Source organism: Echinops telfairi, unplaced genomic scaffold, assembly GCF_000313985.2.
Source record: "Echinops telfairi isolate 266 unplaced genomic scaffold, ASM31398v2 ScPeMD7_3;HRSCAF=10, whole genome shotgun sequence".
NCBI classification, from domain to species: Eukaryota; Metazoa; Chordata; class Mammalia; order Afrosoricida; family Tenrecidae; genus Echinops; species Echinops telfairi.
Window position 1 is genome coordinate 51,631,261 of NW_022103899.1, and position 20,380 is coordinate 51,651,640.

A 20,380-nucleotide genomic window follows, 5' to 3' on the forward strand; every position below is an offset into this window, starting at 1 on the left:
ACACACACACACACACACACACACACACACACACACACACACACTTTGAAGTACCAAGCAAATGCAACATTATTACCATTGTGACAAGAGACCTGACGTCTGGCAGGAAGGATTTGATCCCTTGAGCGTTCCATTATTCTGGGTAGACTGTACAAATTTAAACGCAGCAGCGATTTTTCTGCAAGGAAAACTGAAGTTTTAATCATAGCTCAGTGCTTATGATGTATATCAAACAAAGACACTTGACAAAGCATTTGTTGAACAATGAAATAGTTTGCACTTCATTTTTTTAAATGCTAATTTCCTTCTGAAATGAGGAAGTTGCGCTTAGTGAAGGGGCTTGGCCTTGTCATTTACAAATTTTGCCCAAGTTTCTTTTGTTTGTTTATTTACTATAAGTATCTTCTTGACAAGGTATGCTCTTAGCTATATTTATAAAATGATAGATAGCTAATGCAAACTATTGTTTACTTTAGAAACCTGTGTTTGGGCTTCTCCACAAATTTAAACTTTCCTTGGGCTGCTGTGGGTCTAAGCCAACTCTACGGTACCTAATAACGGCCACAGGTCTAGGGCGGATTTGGTGCAAGCTCAGCGCTTCTATCTGTCAGGCGAGGTCAACCCAATTCTTCGTATTGCTACCGTACTGATGCCCTAGCACACATGATAATGGTTTTTAGGCCATTGTACCCTGCTGGGATTTAAAGCATTTACCTGATTATATTGCGTTTGCCTAGGTATCTGAAATTTTGAAGGCAGACACTAGAAGGGAACAAAAACATGCTGAGTTCAATTATTCATACTTTTCTTTATTCAAACTGCTGTATGAATGTATGAAAAGTACTACATTTCCCTTAACCCTTTACTCGACTATTACTTCTAGATAGGTTACCCTACAGGTACTTCGAAGGAAGACTGGTATAATGAATTATTGTGAAGGTGCTAGGGCACAGGTTCCCAACCTGATTTGGCTCACTACCCCCTTTTCGGGAAAAAGAAAAAAAGAAAAGAAAAGACACAATTTACTGAGAATTCCCCTGGCCATTAAAAACTTTTGTACTCTTAGAGCCCAAAGCCAGGATAAAGTGTAGGCATCTAGTCTTGTGGCCCCACTGGGTGGTTCAGTTCTCCACCCCCACCCTCTCCCCACCCAGTGGTAGGATCCACTTTAAGAAACACTCTTCTAAGGACAAACTGTGGTTGAATGCACTCTGAAACTCACTCTAAGATGCTGAAGAAGTCGGATACCTCTGGACTGGGCGCTCGTTGCCAGTAGGCAACCAGAGTACCTGAAAGGAAACAGCACATTGCCTGAGACACAGTCATGCCCTAAGCGTTCTTCCTCTCTGATAAGTGATTCGGAAAGAGCGCTCTTTACCCTCTGAAATCGTTTTAATGATGTGAAGGAAACACATCAGGAGACTCCGGGTTTCTGCTTGATCTAACTTGTCAAATCGAAGCGTTGAGCCTATCAAAGACAAGGGTCTTGGGATCTACGGAGGTAAAGAAGCGAGAAGGATTGAGTTAGAGCCCGAGCCTTCTGACCTGTCGTGAGGATGGGCGAGTTTGCGCAGGAAGCTGTACCTTTTCACAGTTGTCATTCTTCTCACTGCTCTTTTCGGTGGTGCTTGGGTTGGAGTCCAGACTTGCTAAGGATGCTCTGGAATCAGCGTGGTTTACTGTAGAAATAGCTATTGATGAAAATGCTGCAAACACAAGCCACAGCGCACACATGGTAATGAGATGTATGAGTACCAAAAAGAAATAAATAAATACAATGATAAACCAAAAAAGGATGTTGATTATTGAGGTGCTCCAAGCACAGTGAAAGATTAACATGAGAATCCTAGACTAGAATTAAGAGAGACGTCTCCCTGCCCCACGCCCCATGGACAATACCTGATTAAAAGTAGAAAATGCAGAACAGAATTTCAGAGACTCCTGGAATCCCAACTTTATAGAGTCATGGGAGTTGGATGAACCTCAGAAACAATTGTCCTGAGATAATTCTTAAATCTTCAACTAAAAACTATCCCCTCAAGTTGTCTTTAAGCCAGACAACCTTTCATTTAATTAGTAAAGCAAGGTCTACGTTGAGCATTTTGTTTTTAACAGAACTATCCACATGGGATTAAACTGCCAAAAACACCTTGAAAAAGACTGGCAAGGGGGAAATGAGCTGACAGTCATCGGGAGGAAGCACTTTGAAAAGGAGTGTGACTGTGGTTGTCCAACTTGAATGACGCAGCCAAGGCCGCTGAACTGTATCTGCAGACACAGTGACCGTGGGGTGTGTTCTCTGTATCGTCTCAAACATGACAACTACAGAGTGAAATCAATCTTAAAAAGCTCTGGAGTGTGGTTGTGGTGCCAGCATTAATGACTTATGAAAACTTAGAGTGAGATGAAGGGAGGAGAAAAACCTCCAACAAAGTAATATTTGTTATTTTTCTTTCTTTTAAAATGAATACCTTTCGATAGATATAGTTCCTGTTTTACAAATGCCTTAATAAAAGTTCCTTCGCCTGCTTTGGGGGAAGAAGTTGCAACTGCGAGTAGTCTGTGAAAAGTTAAAGAGGCATTTCTAAAAAAAGTTCTTAAGAATAACTGTTGTTGTTGAAGAGCAATTCTGATTTTTAAAGTGGTTTGTAATAACAACTTAAAGACTGTCCAGAATGAAGCAATTAGGTTATGAAATTCCAGTAGATTGCTCCTAAAATCAAGTTTAAAGAAGAAGACGAGCTGCTAGAAGAAAGCTGGCTGCCATTCAAAGGAGTACGTCAATAGTACAACTTAGCTGTACAAAGGTGGAGCACTTTGCTGTAAAGGTTATTCGTGATGAATTATGGATAGGACAAAATGCACAATGATCTACAATGTAAACACAAATGGGTGTTGAACAAGAATATTCTCAGGAGCTCTCATGTACCTGCTATAGAATTTAAAACATCTTTAGAGAATGATGTATCCACTGAGTTGGCATGCTTCATAGCTGTCTGGATCGGAAAGCCTCCATTGGTGCTCAGGTCATCTCGAGATCCCTGTGTTCAAAGCATAGGAGAGATGGATGGCAGTTGCAACCCGTCACCATGGCAACTGAGGAGCGCAGTAGAAGCTATCTTTTAGATAGACTAACTGGCTGTCATGCTCGTTAATATATTCATGGATTATTTTAGATATTATTTTCCCAATTATACATTATTGTGACTAAAAACTAGATTTTAAATGCTTCTCACATGCCAATGAAATGTTCTTGAATTCCTATTCTTTGCATAGTTTGTTATGATCCACGCAGTCAGCTGCATTTTCATGATCATTAAAGCACAAGTAAACACCCTTCCATTTGGTTCTATTCTATTGAATGCAGAGTAGCTACATGCAAACGGACTCCATGGCACCTAAGGATGCCCCCAGCTAAGGCTTATGACAAACATTTCTTGTAAAACCATTTCACCTTTACATTTTATAAAGGAGGGCAGTGGACGCTGAAAGACAGTAGATAACTTATCCTAAAGTCACATAGCCAGTGACCAAAAGCTTGAGGATTGGGGGGGAAATCCAAAGCATAGCTCCTAACTGCTGATCGGTAATGTTTTCCATACTTGATTCAATATCACATGCATTTGTCTACGATTTGAAAACAGGCCACAGATCCCTAGTGGATGTTGTGTGGTCATTATGATATCTCCATGGAGCCCGTGTCAGGTCTGTGACTGTAAATAAAGCATGTGACTACGCTGACACCAGGTGGCATGAAGGCTGTGAAAAATGAAGAAGGAGTCCTGGATATAACAGGGCACCTGGTAAACCTAGATCGCTGAGGAAGGTGGGCAGAAAAGAGTTTTTAAAAACACTGGAGATATGGACTATGAGTGTGACAACCAAGAACAAGAGGTATTAATAGCTCATTTCCTAGAGAATATCTCACTTCCTAGAGAAATATGAATTCTGACTCTTCACACCCCTGTAGGTAAGAGTAGAGAAAACTGCCCCTTTGAGTTTCTGAGGCTGTAAACCTTTACCAGAGGAGAAAGCCTCATCTTTCTCCCAAGGAGCTCTTGGTAGGTTTGAACTGCTGACCTCCCAGTTAACAGCCTAAAGCATAACCCATGCATATGCCCCCAGGGTTCCTGGCACTGATGTACACATCTCAAAATACCTTGCAAGAGTGTCAATTAATTGCTAGCTTTCTTACAGTTGGGGGGAAATGATCCTCCAGGGAAAATATACAAAACAAGAAATACTGTTAAGATATCATTTTGAAATATGATACAAAGTTACCTGGTTAGATGTATTAACAGTAAAAGGATACAGGTCCTTCAGGTAAATCCTTGGCATATTGTCCAGAAGCATGCCATAGAGGGGCATATATAAACTTGCTATCTGGGCCTGTTTTTCCTGGGTGAAACAGTAGCCAAAAGAAATAATTTACATACAAATCAATAGGCTTGCAGGTTTTATATGCCTTTAATGCAGCGAGCCATTACACAGTGATTAGGGAAGGGAGACGGGGAGATCACTTACAGGCTCTCTGTATCGATCATCGAATGAATGCTTCGCCATCAGATTTTTTAGGACAGCTAACGCTAAGTGCCTGATATCTTGGTCTTCCTGCAGAGCAAAGCCAACTTCTCGCAGCAGAATTCCGATTAAGAAGTGTTTGCGGCAAAATTCATTTGTGACCGAATATTCAGGCATCTCTTTTGGAAGAGAGTAAAACAAAACAAAATAAAACCCCAAGTTATTTAAAATCAAATGATCTCTTCTATATGAATACACGCTTAGCAACCAACTACTATCAGCTCCTCCCACTACTAAGGCAGACTCAGTAATAATAATCTTTGTACAGAACTAAGATGTGTGTTATGTCCTTACTGAGTATTCAATAAGAGAGGTACATGTGCTGTGCATGGAAACATAAATGCAAATAACATATGATTTTAACAGTTACATTCTAGTGTTACTAGAGTGGGGAGGAGAAAAATATGTATTTTTTGGCCAGGAGTAATCACAAAATGTTAATCAGTGGAAGATTTTGAGATGAGCCTCAAAGATGGGTAGACTTTACACATGCATATATATTGTGTGTACGTACACACATATACATATTTAGAATAATCTGACCTGGAGTAAAGGTGGAAGTTCAGGAAGCTGGAGATCAGTGATCTAATTGGATTTATGATTAGTTAATTAAAGATCAAATGCTTCAGGCCAAAAATAGTCTTAGTGAAATAGTAATAGTTAGGGGGTCCCAAATGGGGAAAAACAAACAAACAAATAAAAAACTCGAACACCCAAACTAGGGCTAGAGAAAAAGTTTATCCACACCACCTTAACTATTTAATTTGTTTCAGGTAAACATAAAATAAAGTATATAAATGGTATAATCTTCGTATAGAAGACATATAATAAGATTAAGGTTATTAGTGTCATACATATGAAAATAACCTCAATCTTGCAAAGACAGTGCAACTCAGCTTTTGTATATCAAAAGAAATATACCATCAAAAATTAGTTACATTGAGTAATCACATCATTATAAATTTTTTAAAATCTCAAATGGTGAACAACAAACATGTAAGAATTCAAATTAGAGAATCATCAAATTGTCTGTGAAAAAGAGGAACGTTTAGGAAATCTTTGGGCTATCCTGAGTACATGATATTAAATACATGGTTTTTATTAGTACCTGAAAAATGAAAATTTGCAGACACAGCTAACAGCTCATTGGATTTCTCTGTATGAATCTTTACAGTCTAAATGCTACAATTATTACTACTTAGATCATGAAATATAAATACCATCACTTACCTGATGCATGTAACTCCTGCATTGATTCTGAAGGTGTCAAAGGATCTAGATTCCATGTAAACAAATGAAAAGTTGGAATAAATACAAACATCCACACACTTATTAAAAAATACACACCATTATACTCTTTAACTATTACATTTCAGCATGTATATATTGTTCTAAAATGTAAATGAACCCTTTCAATAATATTCCCTTGCTTTCCAAGAAGAAAGGTTTAGGTTGTTTATTAGCTTTTCTAAAAAAGTTATGCCAATAAACAGAACTAGTTTCATTCTTATCTTTCCACGTGAATACCTATTTTTAAAATTAGGAATTGCATGCCATGAAAAATATTGTAAATTTCACTTTTTACAACATCAGTTCCACAAATACATTAGCAAGTGCTTTAGCTAAGATTGACAACGAGCTAACAGCATCAAAGTAAACAAGCGCAAGCTCAGTTTTCTTTAGCATCTTAACCAGCTTAGCTCATCGAGAAATAACCTGGTGTCAGTTTAGGAAATAAAGCCAAATACAAACATAAAACAAACAAGATCAAAACATTTTCTTATTCAACACTGCATTTCGGATATATGTACTTTGTCGAAGTAGAAAGCCCTGTCTTTCTCCCGTTGAGTGGCCGTGGTTTGGGACTGCTGACCGTGCAGATCACAGCCCAGGGTGTAAGCACTCTACCAGCAGGGCTCCTTAGAACTGCGACAGGGACCATCGAAGACACAACAAACGGACAGCAACACAAGCAAACAACGTGGTCACTTTGCAGGAACTGAAGGTAGCTCTGGGAAGGACTACCTGGAATGTGTGCTGACCGTATGGGCAGGCACAGAGGGATAAAGTGTTCATGCTGACACACTTCTTGAAGAAAATCAAACTTGTACTGGCATAAGGTCTGAAAAAGAGACAAATGGAGTGACAATTATTTACACCCTAAGACAGTTCATAAAATTGTTTTTCAAGTCTGGACTTAAATCACGTCTGAAAAGAAGATGTTGCCATAAAAGGTTGCGTCCTTTCTGACGTGGTCAGTGTAGTTAGGGCGTCTAGTGTGGGAGGCAGATCAAGGTCTCTTCAGGGAATGAGCTCTTTGGAAAGAGGATTCTGCTGAGCCATGTGCTTTGCTTCATTTAGCTGGTGCGATCAGGACATGTGTACTCTGAGAAAAATGCTGCCTTGCCACATGTACAGCAGTTAGCAGCTGCCCGTGAGCAGCTTCTGAGTTGCCACGGCCCGTGGATGTCAGAGCACAAGTGGTCCAAGGGGCTGGCACTGGCTGCGCTGTGAGGCACGGATGGTCAGGGAGGGACCACATGTACAGAGCTCTAAAAGTACACCCAGCTAACGGATGGACCACGAAAACCAGTCTGTGATTCAGAGCAAAGAGCAACCACGGTGCACAAGCCCCAAGTAAGAAGAAGGATCTCACACCATGTTGTTCTGGAGGTTCACGATTTAATGCCGCCTTCTTCTTCCCTGCCCTTCCAACCAGGCTTGTTTTCCATCTAGTTTCGATGAGGAAAGCGCTACCTGTATCCCAGACATAGTTTAAGTAGCTGTCCTATTTGCCAAAAGAATTTACAGAATATATTACATTTGGGGAAAAAAGTAAGGGTCTTTTCTACTTCTATTTCTTCAGGTAAAAACACCACTGGGGCCCATGTGCATGGAAAGACAAGGCGCCTCCACGGACCGACCGTGAGCACACCGGCCGTGAAGGCATTTGCCAGGGGAGTCTGAGGTCCAGGAAGCCCTTCCCAGAGCACGTGCACCGCTCTTCACTAAAGGAGCTGGAGTCTGGGGAGGAAGAAGCCCCGAGGAAACCACCAAGCTATGGTGTCAAGGAATCTGGCATTCTTTAGGCTACAGGAAAACAGTTCATTTCTAAAACCTGCTGATTTCTCTGAGCACGGGTAAATAAGATGTATTCTTCATAAGTCATGATTATGTTTCTGAAGTTTCGGGTCACGTTCTGGAAATCGGCAGTGTGCACATGGCTTGGCACCATCTTGACAACTACGTCCTTGAGACCAGAAGGAAGCACAGTGCTCTGTGCTTCAGGATAATCGTTTCTATTTATGAGGCTATACGGATTTTAGTTTAGTGACGGTGTCATGGGGTCGTGGGGGTTCAGGGTTCAAAGGTTACTTCTGGACATCAGTTTGGGAGGTAGCCCCTCTCAGTGGATTCACAAATCTGCCTTCTATCAAAGTGTGAAGCTCTGTTCCACCCTGTTCCTTCTTCTGCTCAGGATCCATCTCTTAGGGCATCGATTAACACGTGGATGTGAATCTTAAGCAATGTCTGAAAAGGGAGACCTTGATCCCAGTTGATTAGTGTAAGCAGCAGAAACACCCTGGTTTCTTCTTGGGGATTGCTTCTGTGTTCTGGAAGGGACTTGCCTCCTGCACTTTTCCCAGCCTGGCTCTACACCTATGTCATAAATCGTGATATTTTCTCCCCACACCCTTCCAATAAGTCGCCCTTTTCTCACACGGTGGTCAGTTTCTGTTATTTTCAACCCCAAAGGACCTTCGCCTGTTTTCTGTGGTCTTTGCTGCCCTGTACTCGTTTATATGTTTATTTGTAAGGGGGAGCAGGATGGGTGGAAGTGAAAAGAAAGCGGCTGGGTCGATGGTTGCCTGGAGGCATGGGAGGGGTGCGCTCAAGACCGAAGAGAAGGTTCCCAAGTTGGCTGTGCTGAGGTCTGCACAGGCCTTCTTAGGAGAACTAACAATCGTATGACATGTCAATTTATAGCCCAATAAAATTCAAAAGAAACACAAGAACCTTAACTGACAAATCAATGAATTGTATGATATGTTCATTATAGCCCAATAAAATTCAAAAGAAAACACCAAAAAAAAAAAAGGACTCTGACAATTTTCATGATCTGCCCCATTTCCAGAATTACTTTATAACATGTGCAATTCTATAGTTGAGTAGTTCTCAGACTCAAGCATGCACGGGAATCTCCAGAAAGCCCGGCAGAGATGCAGATGTCTAGGCCCAGTAGCTGTTACCAGGCAATGGCAGTGTACTGGTCTACCAGCTACACGGTGCGAACAGCTGCGCTGGGTTCACCGTGCCCTCACAAGATCTCATGCACCCCCTCCCTGGGGAGGGTCACCAACAATCCCAGCTTTCCCATCACGGAGAGGTTTCCAGGGAAGTGAGACTTCCAAGTTGAAAAACAAAGACAGTCCCTGGCACACCGCAGTAGGACTAAATAATCTGTCGCTGACAAGAGTCATTTTTTTCATGGGCCACAGGAAACAGAAATGGGGATCTATCTATCCCACTCTCTTCCTCCCCGGCCGTGGGAGAGTCTGGAAACAAGAGCATTCCCAGCGGATGCGCCATTTACAAGTTTCCATCAGATTGTTGGCATATTTATAAAGGAGTCGGCTAAGGTCAAACGCTGATACCTACCTAGAGCAGTTCCTTTCTGCACAGCATCATGGGTAAGGAAACAAGGAGCCCTCTGCCTGGCTCTTACCTTTAGGTCACCCGAGGAGAACATGCTGACGTAATTGTTCACCATCTTAAACACAAAGCCACGATCCATGAACGTAAAGCAGCGCTGCAAATGGACAAGAGTTGAAGTTCACACGCGTTTTCATTATTTATGAATAATTCAGTCACAGACCAGTGTGTGTTACAGTAGAACTATGCCCTAAGCTGTAAGTCTTTACATAGGCAGACTGCTTCATCGTTCCAATGGACCAGCTAGTGGGTTCGAACAGTTGACCTTGTGGTTAGCGGCCCAACTTACAACACATAAACAAGGGCAAGGCTCTTGTTCCCATACTGATCTGGATATACAGTAGAATTACAGGTACCTATTTGTTTTCTTTTTTTCTTATATCACATCTTTTCCCTTAACCCTAACTATCTCTTTCACTTCCTACAGGTGAGGCAGAAGCAATAAAAGGGATAAAAACATCGAAGGAAAGAGCTTACATTCAAGCTGAGAAGAAATATAGCATAACATCTGAAAATGTTTAACCAATTAAAAAAGAAATTTGTGTGGGTTGAAGCTCCCCCAAAATGAGTCAGATTGATTTCCACCTCCCTCCATCATTTCTTAACTTTATATAATTAGCATTTATTTCATACCCACCCAGGATCTCCCATAAAGGAACAAGTTCCAGGTTACAGTTTTCAAGAGTTAGACAAAAGAAGGAGAGGAAAAGAAGCATTATTGTTTTTCATAGAGCACATTTATTTGAGCATATTAAATGATACCAGAATTCTGCACATTAGCTTTTTAATTTTGATTCTGCACTTTTTCTCTTCAAATTGAATGCTTGTAACCAAAGAAATATAACTAAGTTCCATAAGATCTAGTTTAGTAAGAAGCTGCTCAGTATTTTAATCAGTAATTTTCCTTTCATGTGTTCAGTGCATTAGCTTTTCATTCTATAAACAGGAGCGCAGATGAAATAGCAAAAACAGTAAATTCTCAGATGATTGTCCTAAAGTGACTATTTGGCATCCAATTTGATATCTGATGTTACTTTGAAGAGACAGTTAAGCTAATGATATTGCTCCAGTGCAGCTTCTCCTTTAAGCCATAGAATTTCTTTTGCTAGTTTCCTTTAAAAACATTTATACGCACTATGACTTGATAATACTGAAACAACAAATTTTATATAACTTTCACCTTTCTTCTGTTAGCCTCCCAAATAGGAAAAATAGATGGAAAATATTTCAAGCATGGAAGAGGAACAGATGAACATAATCACCTAACAGGGTTGGTTTCGACTCTTCATCATAAATAAATGTGTCAAACACCGTATCCACTGTATCTGAGGCTCAAATACAACTGTTCCCTCACAGAACCCTACCTTAAGAAACCTGGCAACGCTGTGATTGGCCCTTCTTGTCTCTTCAATGGAGTTGTTGCATTTCCATATCACGTGGTCAGATAAGACCATGACAAGAGTATCCAATTCATGTTGGTAAGATTCAGGAAATCGTTGAGCCCGTGGAAGCTAAGGAAAGAATGCGTTGTTTCTTTATACTATGCTACTTAAAACATTAAGCCTTGGACATTAAAAACCCTAGGATAATTATTTCATTTCATATATTGTCAAATAAAAAGAGTCCTGGAGAAAACTGCAAAGCAAGAGTAAGATGGAAGGGCATTTTAATTTTGAGGTCATAATCTCCATCATCTTCATTTGCTTTCCAATTGTATTGTGCTCAATATATTTTATAAAAGTAAACTATAACATGTTAGAAATTATTCAAGCACTATAGATGTGTACAAAGTAGAATGTGAGCATTTTCTATGAACTCCATCAACTTAATTTTTCTCCCTATTCTCATAGGAAATGACTACTATTAATGGGCTGATGAATATTATCTCACGTGTTTTTAGGAGTATATTAATTTTCTGTTTACATTAGTCATCAATTATTGTGATGCCTTTGCTCAGAACGTTCAGTAAGGCACTAGAATACATCAGTGGATTAAGAATGGAATGAGTTTAAGCACTGGTTGAAGTGTTATCTAGTGAGGGTGAGTTCCAGCTTATCCTAAAGCCATGGTCCCAGCACAGTTAGCTGGTGCCAGGGGATATATCCTATTCAAGTTACTTTGGATATGATTCAGAACCGCTTGATGGAGAGATTATATAATTGTCATTGGCTCTATCCGCTGAGAAAATTACAAATATGAAAACCAGGTGCCATAAGTCAACTCTGCAGCCTTGTATGGGTCAAAGCAGAACTGTGCTCCAAAGGATTTTAAGGCTGGGATTTTGGGGAAGTATATCACAAGGCTCTTCTGTCCAGGTGCTCTGAAAGAACTCGACCCTGAAGTCTTTCAGTAAGCAGTTGAGCATGATACAAGTTTATACCATCCAAGGACTTCCTTCCTGAGGGAACTCTCTGAGCCCAAGAATCTACTCTGGTTTGGACTCCTGCAAGAGGCTGAATTTTCCAACTCAATCTCCACTTGGGGAGATTACATTGCCCCTTTTCCCCAGACAGAAATAATTCATTCATCGATATAAGTTGCCTTTAAAACTCAGACCCAAATACGTTTTCACTCTCTAGAGAATCGCAAAATTTTGAGTTAGACTGAGCTTCAAATTTCTTAAATTCAGAGTATCCAACCAACAGTCATCAGGCATAAAAACCATGAAGGTGGAAGTTATAGGAGCTATACAAAACAAAACAACAAATTCTGTAATGTATGAGCGGCGGATGGATTTACCATCAATAAGGTTGGTTTATCAGGATATCACTGTATAGGCAATTTGAGACTCTTATTCCCTTCCTGTGCATGTATTTAAAATGTATTTATTGAAATCAAGTCAAATTAAAAACAAACACAAGGGTGAAAAGTTCAGAGAAAAATTCTGTGATGTTTTAATTCCACCTTTTTCATGAATGTTTTTGAAGTTTGCTCATAAACCAGACCAACTTAATAGTAGATTTCATTTCACACCAAAGAATATTCTTCCCATTCAAATATCAATTGATATAGAGGGTGCCAGAGAGTAAGGAGAGTTTGGAGCAGGAAAGGGCTCAGAGGCAGGTTTAAGGTGCAGGGCAAAATTCCTGTCACTTGGTCTCCATAACTGTGGCGATCCTCTGGGACTAGAGGGATTGGCGATGGAAAAAGGTGTCACCAGGAATTTTGGCAAGCCCCACGGGAACAATAGCAATGCCAGGCCCTGGAGTTCTAGATTTAGACCATGTTTTCTATAGTGAAAATTTAGCTATCTCTTCATACATAGCTCTTAGTAGGTTACAAGGGCTAAGAAGAGACAGAATGCTTGATAATGGGCCCCGTGTGACCATGCATCTGCAAGTTTCCAGCATGGGCTCTGCATTTTGTCATTCCCCCGCCCGGTCCCCACTCATGGTGCTGAATGTACTTAGTAGGTTAATGAAGGTGAACATATCCATTTGCTATCAAGCCCAAGTAAGGCGGCTGTTGGCAACCATCCTGTTGATTTTGTGACTCATAGTGATGCTGTGTGACACAGGAGAACTGCCCCCTCGAGTTTTCTAGACTGTAATCTTTATGGGATCAGAGTTCGGAGTCTTTCTTCCATGTAGCTGCTGGGGAGGTCAAACTGTCAACCTGTGATTTAGCAGGCAAGGACTTGGCCGCTGTGCTAAGTGCCACCAGGGCATGTTATTGTTGTTGGGTGCCATTGAGTTGATTCTCACTCATAGCAACCTATAGGATAGAACAGAACTTCTCAGTAGGGTTTCCCATATTGTCATCTTTATGCGAGTAGGTCCCTAGGTCTTGGCTCCTATAGTGCCATCAGTGGACGTGAACTGCCAACATGTTTGTTATCAGATGAGCACTTGACCACTGCATCACCAAGGCCTAGGTAGGTATCCCAGACCCTCAGGGCATCCACTATTTGCACAGTTACTCTTTCTACTTGGACCTATGGCCTTATGGGTGGGCGAGCACCCCTTATGATTTGCTGAACAAGAAAAGTCCATGTTTTGTTGAGATGGATTGGATTGATCTAGAGTAGCAAGTTGAAAATGGACAGCAACTGAGTTACAGCAACTCTCAGAAGCGACCCAACGAGCAGTGTACTTGGTTAGCCCTCTAGTATAAAAAAATAAATGGCTCAAGCTAAGCATATATAAGGGCTCCCAGCTAGTGACCAATGACCTGGCTTCCATGTCTGAAGATGGGAAAGGAGGCAAGGAAGGTTGGGATATACAGGAGTGGGAACAAAGTGTGAAGAGGTCTGTACTGCAGAGAGGAGAGGTGAGGGCGAGGGAAGCCACGAATGGTTCATATTTGCGGGCAATGGTGAGCTCCACGTAGAGTCCTGAGACCAACTGCAGTGATTGCAGAAGCTGCTTATTCCACTTCTCTACCTCCTCTAAGTTCCCTTCCGTAAGAGAGAGGCCTATGGGGAATGTGGAGGAAGAACAGATGCCCCAATTGTTCACTATGTGATGCCAAGTGTGGCAGCTGGGGGTGTGCACAGGTCAGATGATCCAAGGCAGAATCTTCTGTGAAGGGTGTCATTAGCTTCCATAGCACAGGGAGCCTGCTAATGTTCATGCCCAGGCCTCTTTCTCCAGACTGCTCCCATCAATGGAGAAACACGTGGGATTGAGAGCCAGGCTGTTTCTACCCAACACAAGGCTCCTCTGTGCACATCTTTTGCTCTCAGGCTGACCATTAACGGGTCTAGCTCAAAGTATCCTTACTAGGGGGTAAGCCCTCCTCCCAGGCCCCTTCCGTTCAAGGTGTCAGACCTTCCTAATTCTTCTTTCCTGTCCCCTTTATTCTACCCTGCCGCCTCTCCCAATAAAGCTTTCTCACTTCTATTTTGGTCTTGACATCCAACTCAGAAGGACTAACACATTTCCCTTAAATACATAAAGCTTTGAAAGGAATGGCTACAGTGAACAAGGTCAATAACAATGGAGGCAGGACATGTGGATTCATTAGCATAATTGATAGAACAATATGGTTACCTCTGCTCTTACCTGGATTTTATTTGTGTCAATCAAGTGCTGTGCCATTGATTTTAGGATAACTGCAAAGAAGAACCAGGAATGCTGGGAAAGGGGTGGGGGGGAAAAGGTAAAAATTTATGAGGCAACAATATCATGCCAATTCACTTCTTCGCAATCTGCAATATTATATGCCACTCTTAACATGTCTTTTGTAAAACTCATGATCAGGACCATAATAATTTTCTCCAATGTGGTAGGAGGCGATGTATTAAATCTCCAATGATGATGTATTACATCTTCCAAGACGAAGGCGAGAGACTTCAGTGCTTCAGTTGCCTTTTAAAAATGTTTAAATTAAACAAAGTGGTACATTATTCAACATGGCTGATGATGCGTCCCTCAAATTTGCCTTGTAATTCCTAACCCATTTGGAAATTGGTTGCCTTTGTTGAGTGAATGTGGTAGGATCAATGTATTTTTATATCCTCGAGTTTCAATCAGACTCTTCTATAAGAAACTACAAGAGAAATGATCTAGGAAAATCAATTAAACCTATCACCTTCCAAGTGTGCATGTGAGCGATACCTAGTTTAAACAAATAAATGACCACCTCTGCTTTTAGTCACAACAATGCACCCAAATAGCCAACAATGGACACCCCAAAGCTGCAGCAATGGGCAGAAACAAGCCAAGGTCATGCAGGCAGTACCCCCGGACTGGGTCGCGTTTCTTTCTGTTATAAACGAGGCCCCCAGGAGTCAGAGCCAATTCAAGTAAATTAACAGCAACTGCATTTTTTTTTTTTTTTACCTTCAGGACATGCTTTATGACTGTGGAGTCATTTGATTTCAAAAGGCCGGTCACATTTTTAGCCAGTTCCTCATGGATGGTTCTCTCCTTGTACGTCCTGGTCTTGAACACGAACTGAAGGAAATCCAAAATCTCAGTGACGTTGTATGATATTTTTCGGCTTGTCATCAAAAACTGGTACACTAATGATGCATTTCTCAAAATGACCCGCTCATGCCAGATTTTATCAGGAAATAAATAAAGACCCATTTTTAAGAGTAGGGCCCAGCTGTGCCTATTTGTACTTTACACCGCTAGGACCTTGTGTGCCTGAGCTCTCCTTGAAACGCTTGTCATAGACATTGAGAGAAAAAGTCAGAAGAGATCAAGTCAGCGTGCTCAAGGAAACATGGAGAGCTATGACCCACCTACTATTAGGACACATTTTCCCTGCTCCTTCCACTCGGAGTAGCAATTCTTCATCCTGAAAGGGGCCGAGCACCCACTCAAATAGCCAAGTGGGGAAAGCAGGTACCTTCCAGAGGCCAGCACGGAGTTCACCGACAAGCCCAGTGTCTACCGTCTCAGGCTTAGAAACACCTATCAAGGATTCCATGACCAGCGTGGTTGCTGAGATAACAAATGGTGTTCAGTTTTTGGCCCCAAAGATAAGTTTTGAGTGCCTGCCATGGCTTCAGTTTTCGGTATTTCTACTTATCATTAAGGACACCAAGATCAATGTATGCACATACACAGGTTTCAAATATAATGTGCTTGTTTGGAATGATATACGTTTACTGGTTCATATCAAGGAAGGGAATTTCTTCATAATTCGGAATTCAAAGTAATTAAGAGTGATGGCAGGTAAGAAACTCACTCAAAACACAAAGGACATTCCGCTTGGATCTAGAACCGGTTCTTTGCGCTTTCTAATGCATGGGTATCTGAATCACCCTGATGGGGTCCCAGCTTCTCCAAACTCATCCCGGAGCAGGGCAAAGCAAATGGACACATGAGACTAACTAAAATCAAAGAGCAATGCGATGTTCTCCCAACTGTGACTTGTGAAAATAAATGCATCCTCAACCATCTAATCCTACGCACGGTCACTAAACCTCAAAGGCATTTTAACTAGTTTCCAGTATATTTTTAGCTTTAACCTTTGGCTAGCACATATCAGTGTCACAAATCCCTGGAAACCATGACACAAGTACATTGACTTCAGACAAACAACGAGGAAAAAGACAGTGCCAGTGTGCAGTTTGGGTACTGTTGATGGGGTGAGTCGGCATCTAGCGTCACTGAACTTGAAATGGTGTTTATCATAACTGAATAAACATCAATTCTCCTTAATATCACATCTTTGAAGGACACAAAAGCATATTTAGTTCCAGTTCATCCATTTTCATTATACTGCTAAGTGGGTAGTTGGTGGAGAGCTTCATATCTATCTGTATAATTATTTTTCCCAACTTGGCTTAAAAAAAAATCAAAGTCCTTGGTCAAAGTCAGAGTATGTACCATGTACTATAACAGTTGTCTAATCACAGAATCCTAGTCCTTTCATGGGATCCACTGAGCCATCTCATTGCTTAAGCTAATTATTTAAACTTGGCCTAGCATAATTCACAATAAAATTTATAAAAAATAACCCCGGGGAATATTAAAAGCTTGAAATTTGCATGGGTAAAATTCTTGATTTGAACCACTTCAAAGTCAATCAAATAAATAAATCCTTATGTTAAAGATAAAAAGGATCCCTGGTGGTACAGTGTGCTAAACATTGGGCTTCTAGCTTATCAGTTGGTGGTTCAACTCCACTCACAGCTACATGGTTGAAAGATGAGGCTGGCTGCTTAATACAGATTTACCAACTTGATTATTCTGGGAATCCCTAGCAGTCCTTTGGGTTACTATAAATCAGAAGCAATTCAACGACACAGGGTTTGATTTTTTGGCTTTTAAATATTTAACTAATATCCTTGTCACGATATCTTAGAGCTCCCAGTTAAAAATAAAGGCTTTACCAGGCTGGGTTTCCAAAATGTCTCATCATGAACATCAAGGATAGCATGTCTGCAAGCCAATTTGAGATGCTATCGGGCTTAGCTTTGGCTCTCATAAAAACAGTCAAGATGCCAAAGGGCTTTTAATATGATTTTCAATGATTCCACTGGAAAGAAGTAAATCATGCATCTATTGATAAAGTGAGGTACTAGAGTGTAAGATTGAGAATGCTTGCTGTGGATGTTTTATTTTCTCTGTTTTCCTTTTCAGTCACCTTTCGAGAGTGAATTGAAAACGTAATACAAGCATGGAGAAGGTGAAAGCTCTCCAGCTGAATCTATGGGAAGTGAAGTCATCAATAAACGAGAATGCAAGCTATGGCCCCACTTTAAACAGAGAGCAAACCAAAAGGCCTTTGTCGGTGGCATTGACTTTCTGCAATTGATAGGTCCTAAATTACCCTTTAGCTAAATTAGTGGGCAAAATTTTACCAAAGTTAAAGTATTGCTTAGTAACTGATTAACACTGACAGGCTGGGTTATTTTAGAGAAGGGCCCACACTCACACTTGGGCATTTGGGAAGATATTTGCAATTTCTCACAGGTAGATAAATACATAGAAATAACATTCTCATGGGAAAAACCCTATTAGATAGGGTTATAAAGGATTGATTCCACAATTCAAGTAGCCTCAGGAGCTTATTAGAGGTTTCTAGCATAACAGATCCAAATTCTTCTCGAGTCACCGTTCTACTTTTCTAGAACCTGTGAGACTTTCCTTTAACAACATAAATACTAGAAGGCTATGTGTCAAAAAATTTTAGTTTTTTCATACAAAATTAAAATGTAGGACCTCTGAATCTTAGAAAGGGTGTCTTGGGTGATGCAAAGGGTTAATGTGCTCACGTACTAATCAAATGGTTGGAGGGTTGAGACCACTCAGAAGTGCCTCAGAAGAAAGAACTGGCGATCTTTTCCCCCAAATTCAGCCCTTGGGAACCTAATGGAGCACAAGTCTACTCGGACACCATTGGGTCCCTATGTGTCCAAATCACTTGAGAGGCTACTGGATCTGGGTGTTCACATTAGGAACTAATTTGAGATGCTGCCATGGATCTCAGGTTAGCTAATTTCAATGCATTCCAGAAGAGGATCTTTCGGCAGGGACTTTGAATAGGCAAACATCATCACAAGTTCACTGGCACGAATGGAAACAGAAACATGTCTGAGGCAACACTGGAAGAAGCAGTGCACGCTGACGGGATGGATGGGCAAGTGCTTCATGCCACAAGGTAAAAGGCTTCACATACCAGAAGCAGGTACAAATATACAGTAACTGGGGAAATGAAAGGATGCCTATGAAAACAATAAAGAGAGCTAAGAAAAGGTTACGGAAGAAACAGAGAGCATTCAAAAAATCAACAGGGATAAAAATCCTTCCTTAAGTTCACACAGGAATTTCATTCGCTTGGAAGGCTGACTTCAAATGGAAAACCCTCATTGTCTCCTCTTCTCTCCTCTCTGCCCCCTACTTAGTCATTCACATATTTACACATGATTAATACCGTTAATGAATACATCCTGCCGATTTCGGTGAAGAGATGGGAGGCTAAGGAGCTAAAGGGCTTGGTCAGGGGTCTGGGTGGCACACGTAGTGTACACTCAACTAATAACCTAAGGTTGATTTGGATCTGCCCGTAGACACCATGGAAGAAATGCCTGGTGACCAGGTTCTGTAAAGATTATAGTCAAAAGGCTTCTTGTAGAGCACTTCGATGCCACGAGTCAGATTCAGCTCGAAGGCAATGGATGGTTTTGTTTCATTTCTTTTAAAGGGGAATGCTTCACACCACTGCAGTGGGCACCATTCAGCTAAAGGGAGAAACGTATCACCTACTAAGGACAGAAGATGAGACAAGCCACACAGTGCATGGGGACAGGGCCAAAGGCCAAGTGGCCATTCCATACCTTTATGTAGGACTGCACAGAGGGTTCCTGCTGCTCTTCGTGACACTTGGCCACAATGTCAGTCAGAACCCTGGTGCGCAAAATAAAGAAATCAACCTTTAGAGAGCTCCCACAGAAGGCAGCTAGGAAACCCCATCGAGTCAGCCTCTGGGCAGTTGATTCCCTAGCCTCTAGTTGAACAACTACAGTCCATGCTGTCTGTCATTCAGTTACTCACAATTACTGATTCCCAGTCAGTCAGTCAGTCAGTCAGTCAGTCAGTCAGTCAGTCAGTCAGTCAGTCACTCACTCACTCACTCACTCACTCAATCAATTGCAAACCGCCCTACCTACATCCATGACTTTAATTACCTATCATACCTACTTGCCATGTAAACCTGGCACTTCAAAGCCTGGCAGTCTAGAGTGTCCTTTGGCTGCAAGAAGACAATGGAAACTCTATGTCTGGGTTCAATGTTCTGATGATGCTCTGTGAGTTTGTTTATGTCATCTTTTAGAACAGGGACCCAATCGAGTGGCCTGATTACACACTATAAACCCTACACCTCTGATTAATCATCACGTTCCCTTTGACAGGAGCTTGCCTGCCAACTAATGGGCACAGCATATGATTTTAGAAAAAGCAGTAAGGTTGAGAAGTAATCCTGCCCCCTGTCCTCCCCCACCCTCATTTTTACACTGGATCAGGGGTTCTAGAAGCAGTGCTGGTATGGGATGACGTTTTTATCTCATGGGTACTGCTGCTGCCCCATTAGGAATCTCTCCAAATATTGCCAGATCTAATGGCTGATACATTCTGGAGCCATGTCATTGAAGACACACACAGTCTTGCTGAAATGAGTATCTGTGAGAAGCACAGGGGGAGGCTTCTCCTGGGTCCAGAACCTGGGAGGACCTTTATAAATTCTTCAGTCTCCCAGTACTTAAGAAGCTTTCCTTTAAAGTTTAACATACAAAACTGAGCCATGGTCCAAAAGAGGGACATGGTATAGCTGTGGGTTAGTAAAGTATTGAGAAGAACTTCAATAGTCAGGGTAATATTTTGCTTCATCATGTCCGCCCCCCCCTGGTTAATAGGACTAATACATTTTCTAAATATGTACTATATGATTTAGTTAATTCAGAACCCTCTCTCTATAAAGGAGAAACTGTACCCTCAAGTCACCATCCAGATTAATAACAACAGAATTTAACTCGCGTAGTTAAATAAAATCTGAATATTGAAAGAAAGGTCGGAAGGAAATATAAAACGGCATAGCCACTTTGGAAAAGAGTTTTATTTTTTTCACTTTCTTAAAAGCAATGAAATGAAGCATGTAACTATGACTTGATCCAATAATTGTCTCCTGG

General features: G+C 41.2%; 1 protein-coding gene across 1 annotated transcript in view; it reads right to left on the minus strand.

The window, feature by feature from the left end:
- DOCK10 (dedicator of cytokinesis 10) overlaps nt 1-20,380 on the minus strand; it is a 200,867-nt gene that overhangs the window by 37,562 nt on the left and 142,925 nt on the right. The window contains exons 25-39 of the mRNA XM_045294740.1: nt 19,031-19,100; nt 15,078-15,191; nt 14,298-14,369; nt 10,659-10,805; nt 9,308-9,391; nt 6,607-6,703; nt 5,812-5,856; nt 4,525-4,700; nt 4,282-4,398; nt 2,930-3,041; nt 1,585-1,706; nt 1,379-1,493; nt 1,223-1,289; nt 715-762; nt 77-178 (exon numbers count right to left, since the gene is read on the minus strand). Coding sequence (XP_045150675.1) covers nt 77-178; nt 715-762; nt 1,223-1,289; nt 1,379-1,493; nt 1,585-1,706; nt 2,930-3,041; nt 4,282-4,398; nt 4,525-4,700; nt 5,812-5,856; nt 6,607-6,703; nt 9,308-9,391; nt 10,659-10,805; nt 14,298-14,369; nt 15,078-15,191; nt 19,031-19,100 — 1,488 coding nt within the window. The remainder of the gene's footprint in view (nt 1-76; nt 179-714; nt 763-1,222; nt 1,290-1,378; nt 1,494-1,584; nt 1,707-2,929; nt 3,042-4,281; nt 4,399-4,524; nt 4,701-5,811; nt 5,857-6,606; nt 6,704-9,307; nt 9,392-10,658; nt 10,806-14,297; nt 14,370-15,077; nt 15,192-19,030; nt 19,101-20,380) is intronic.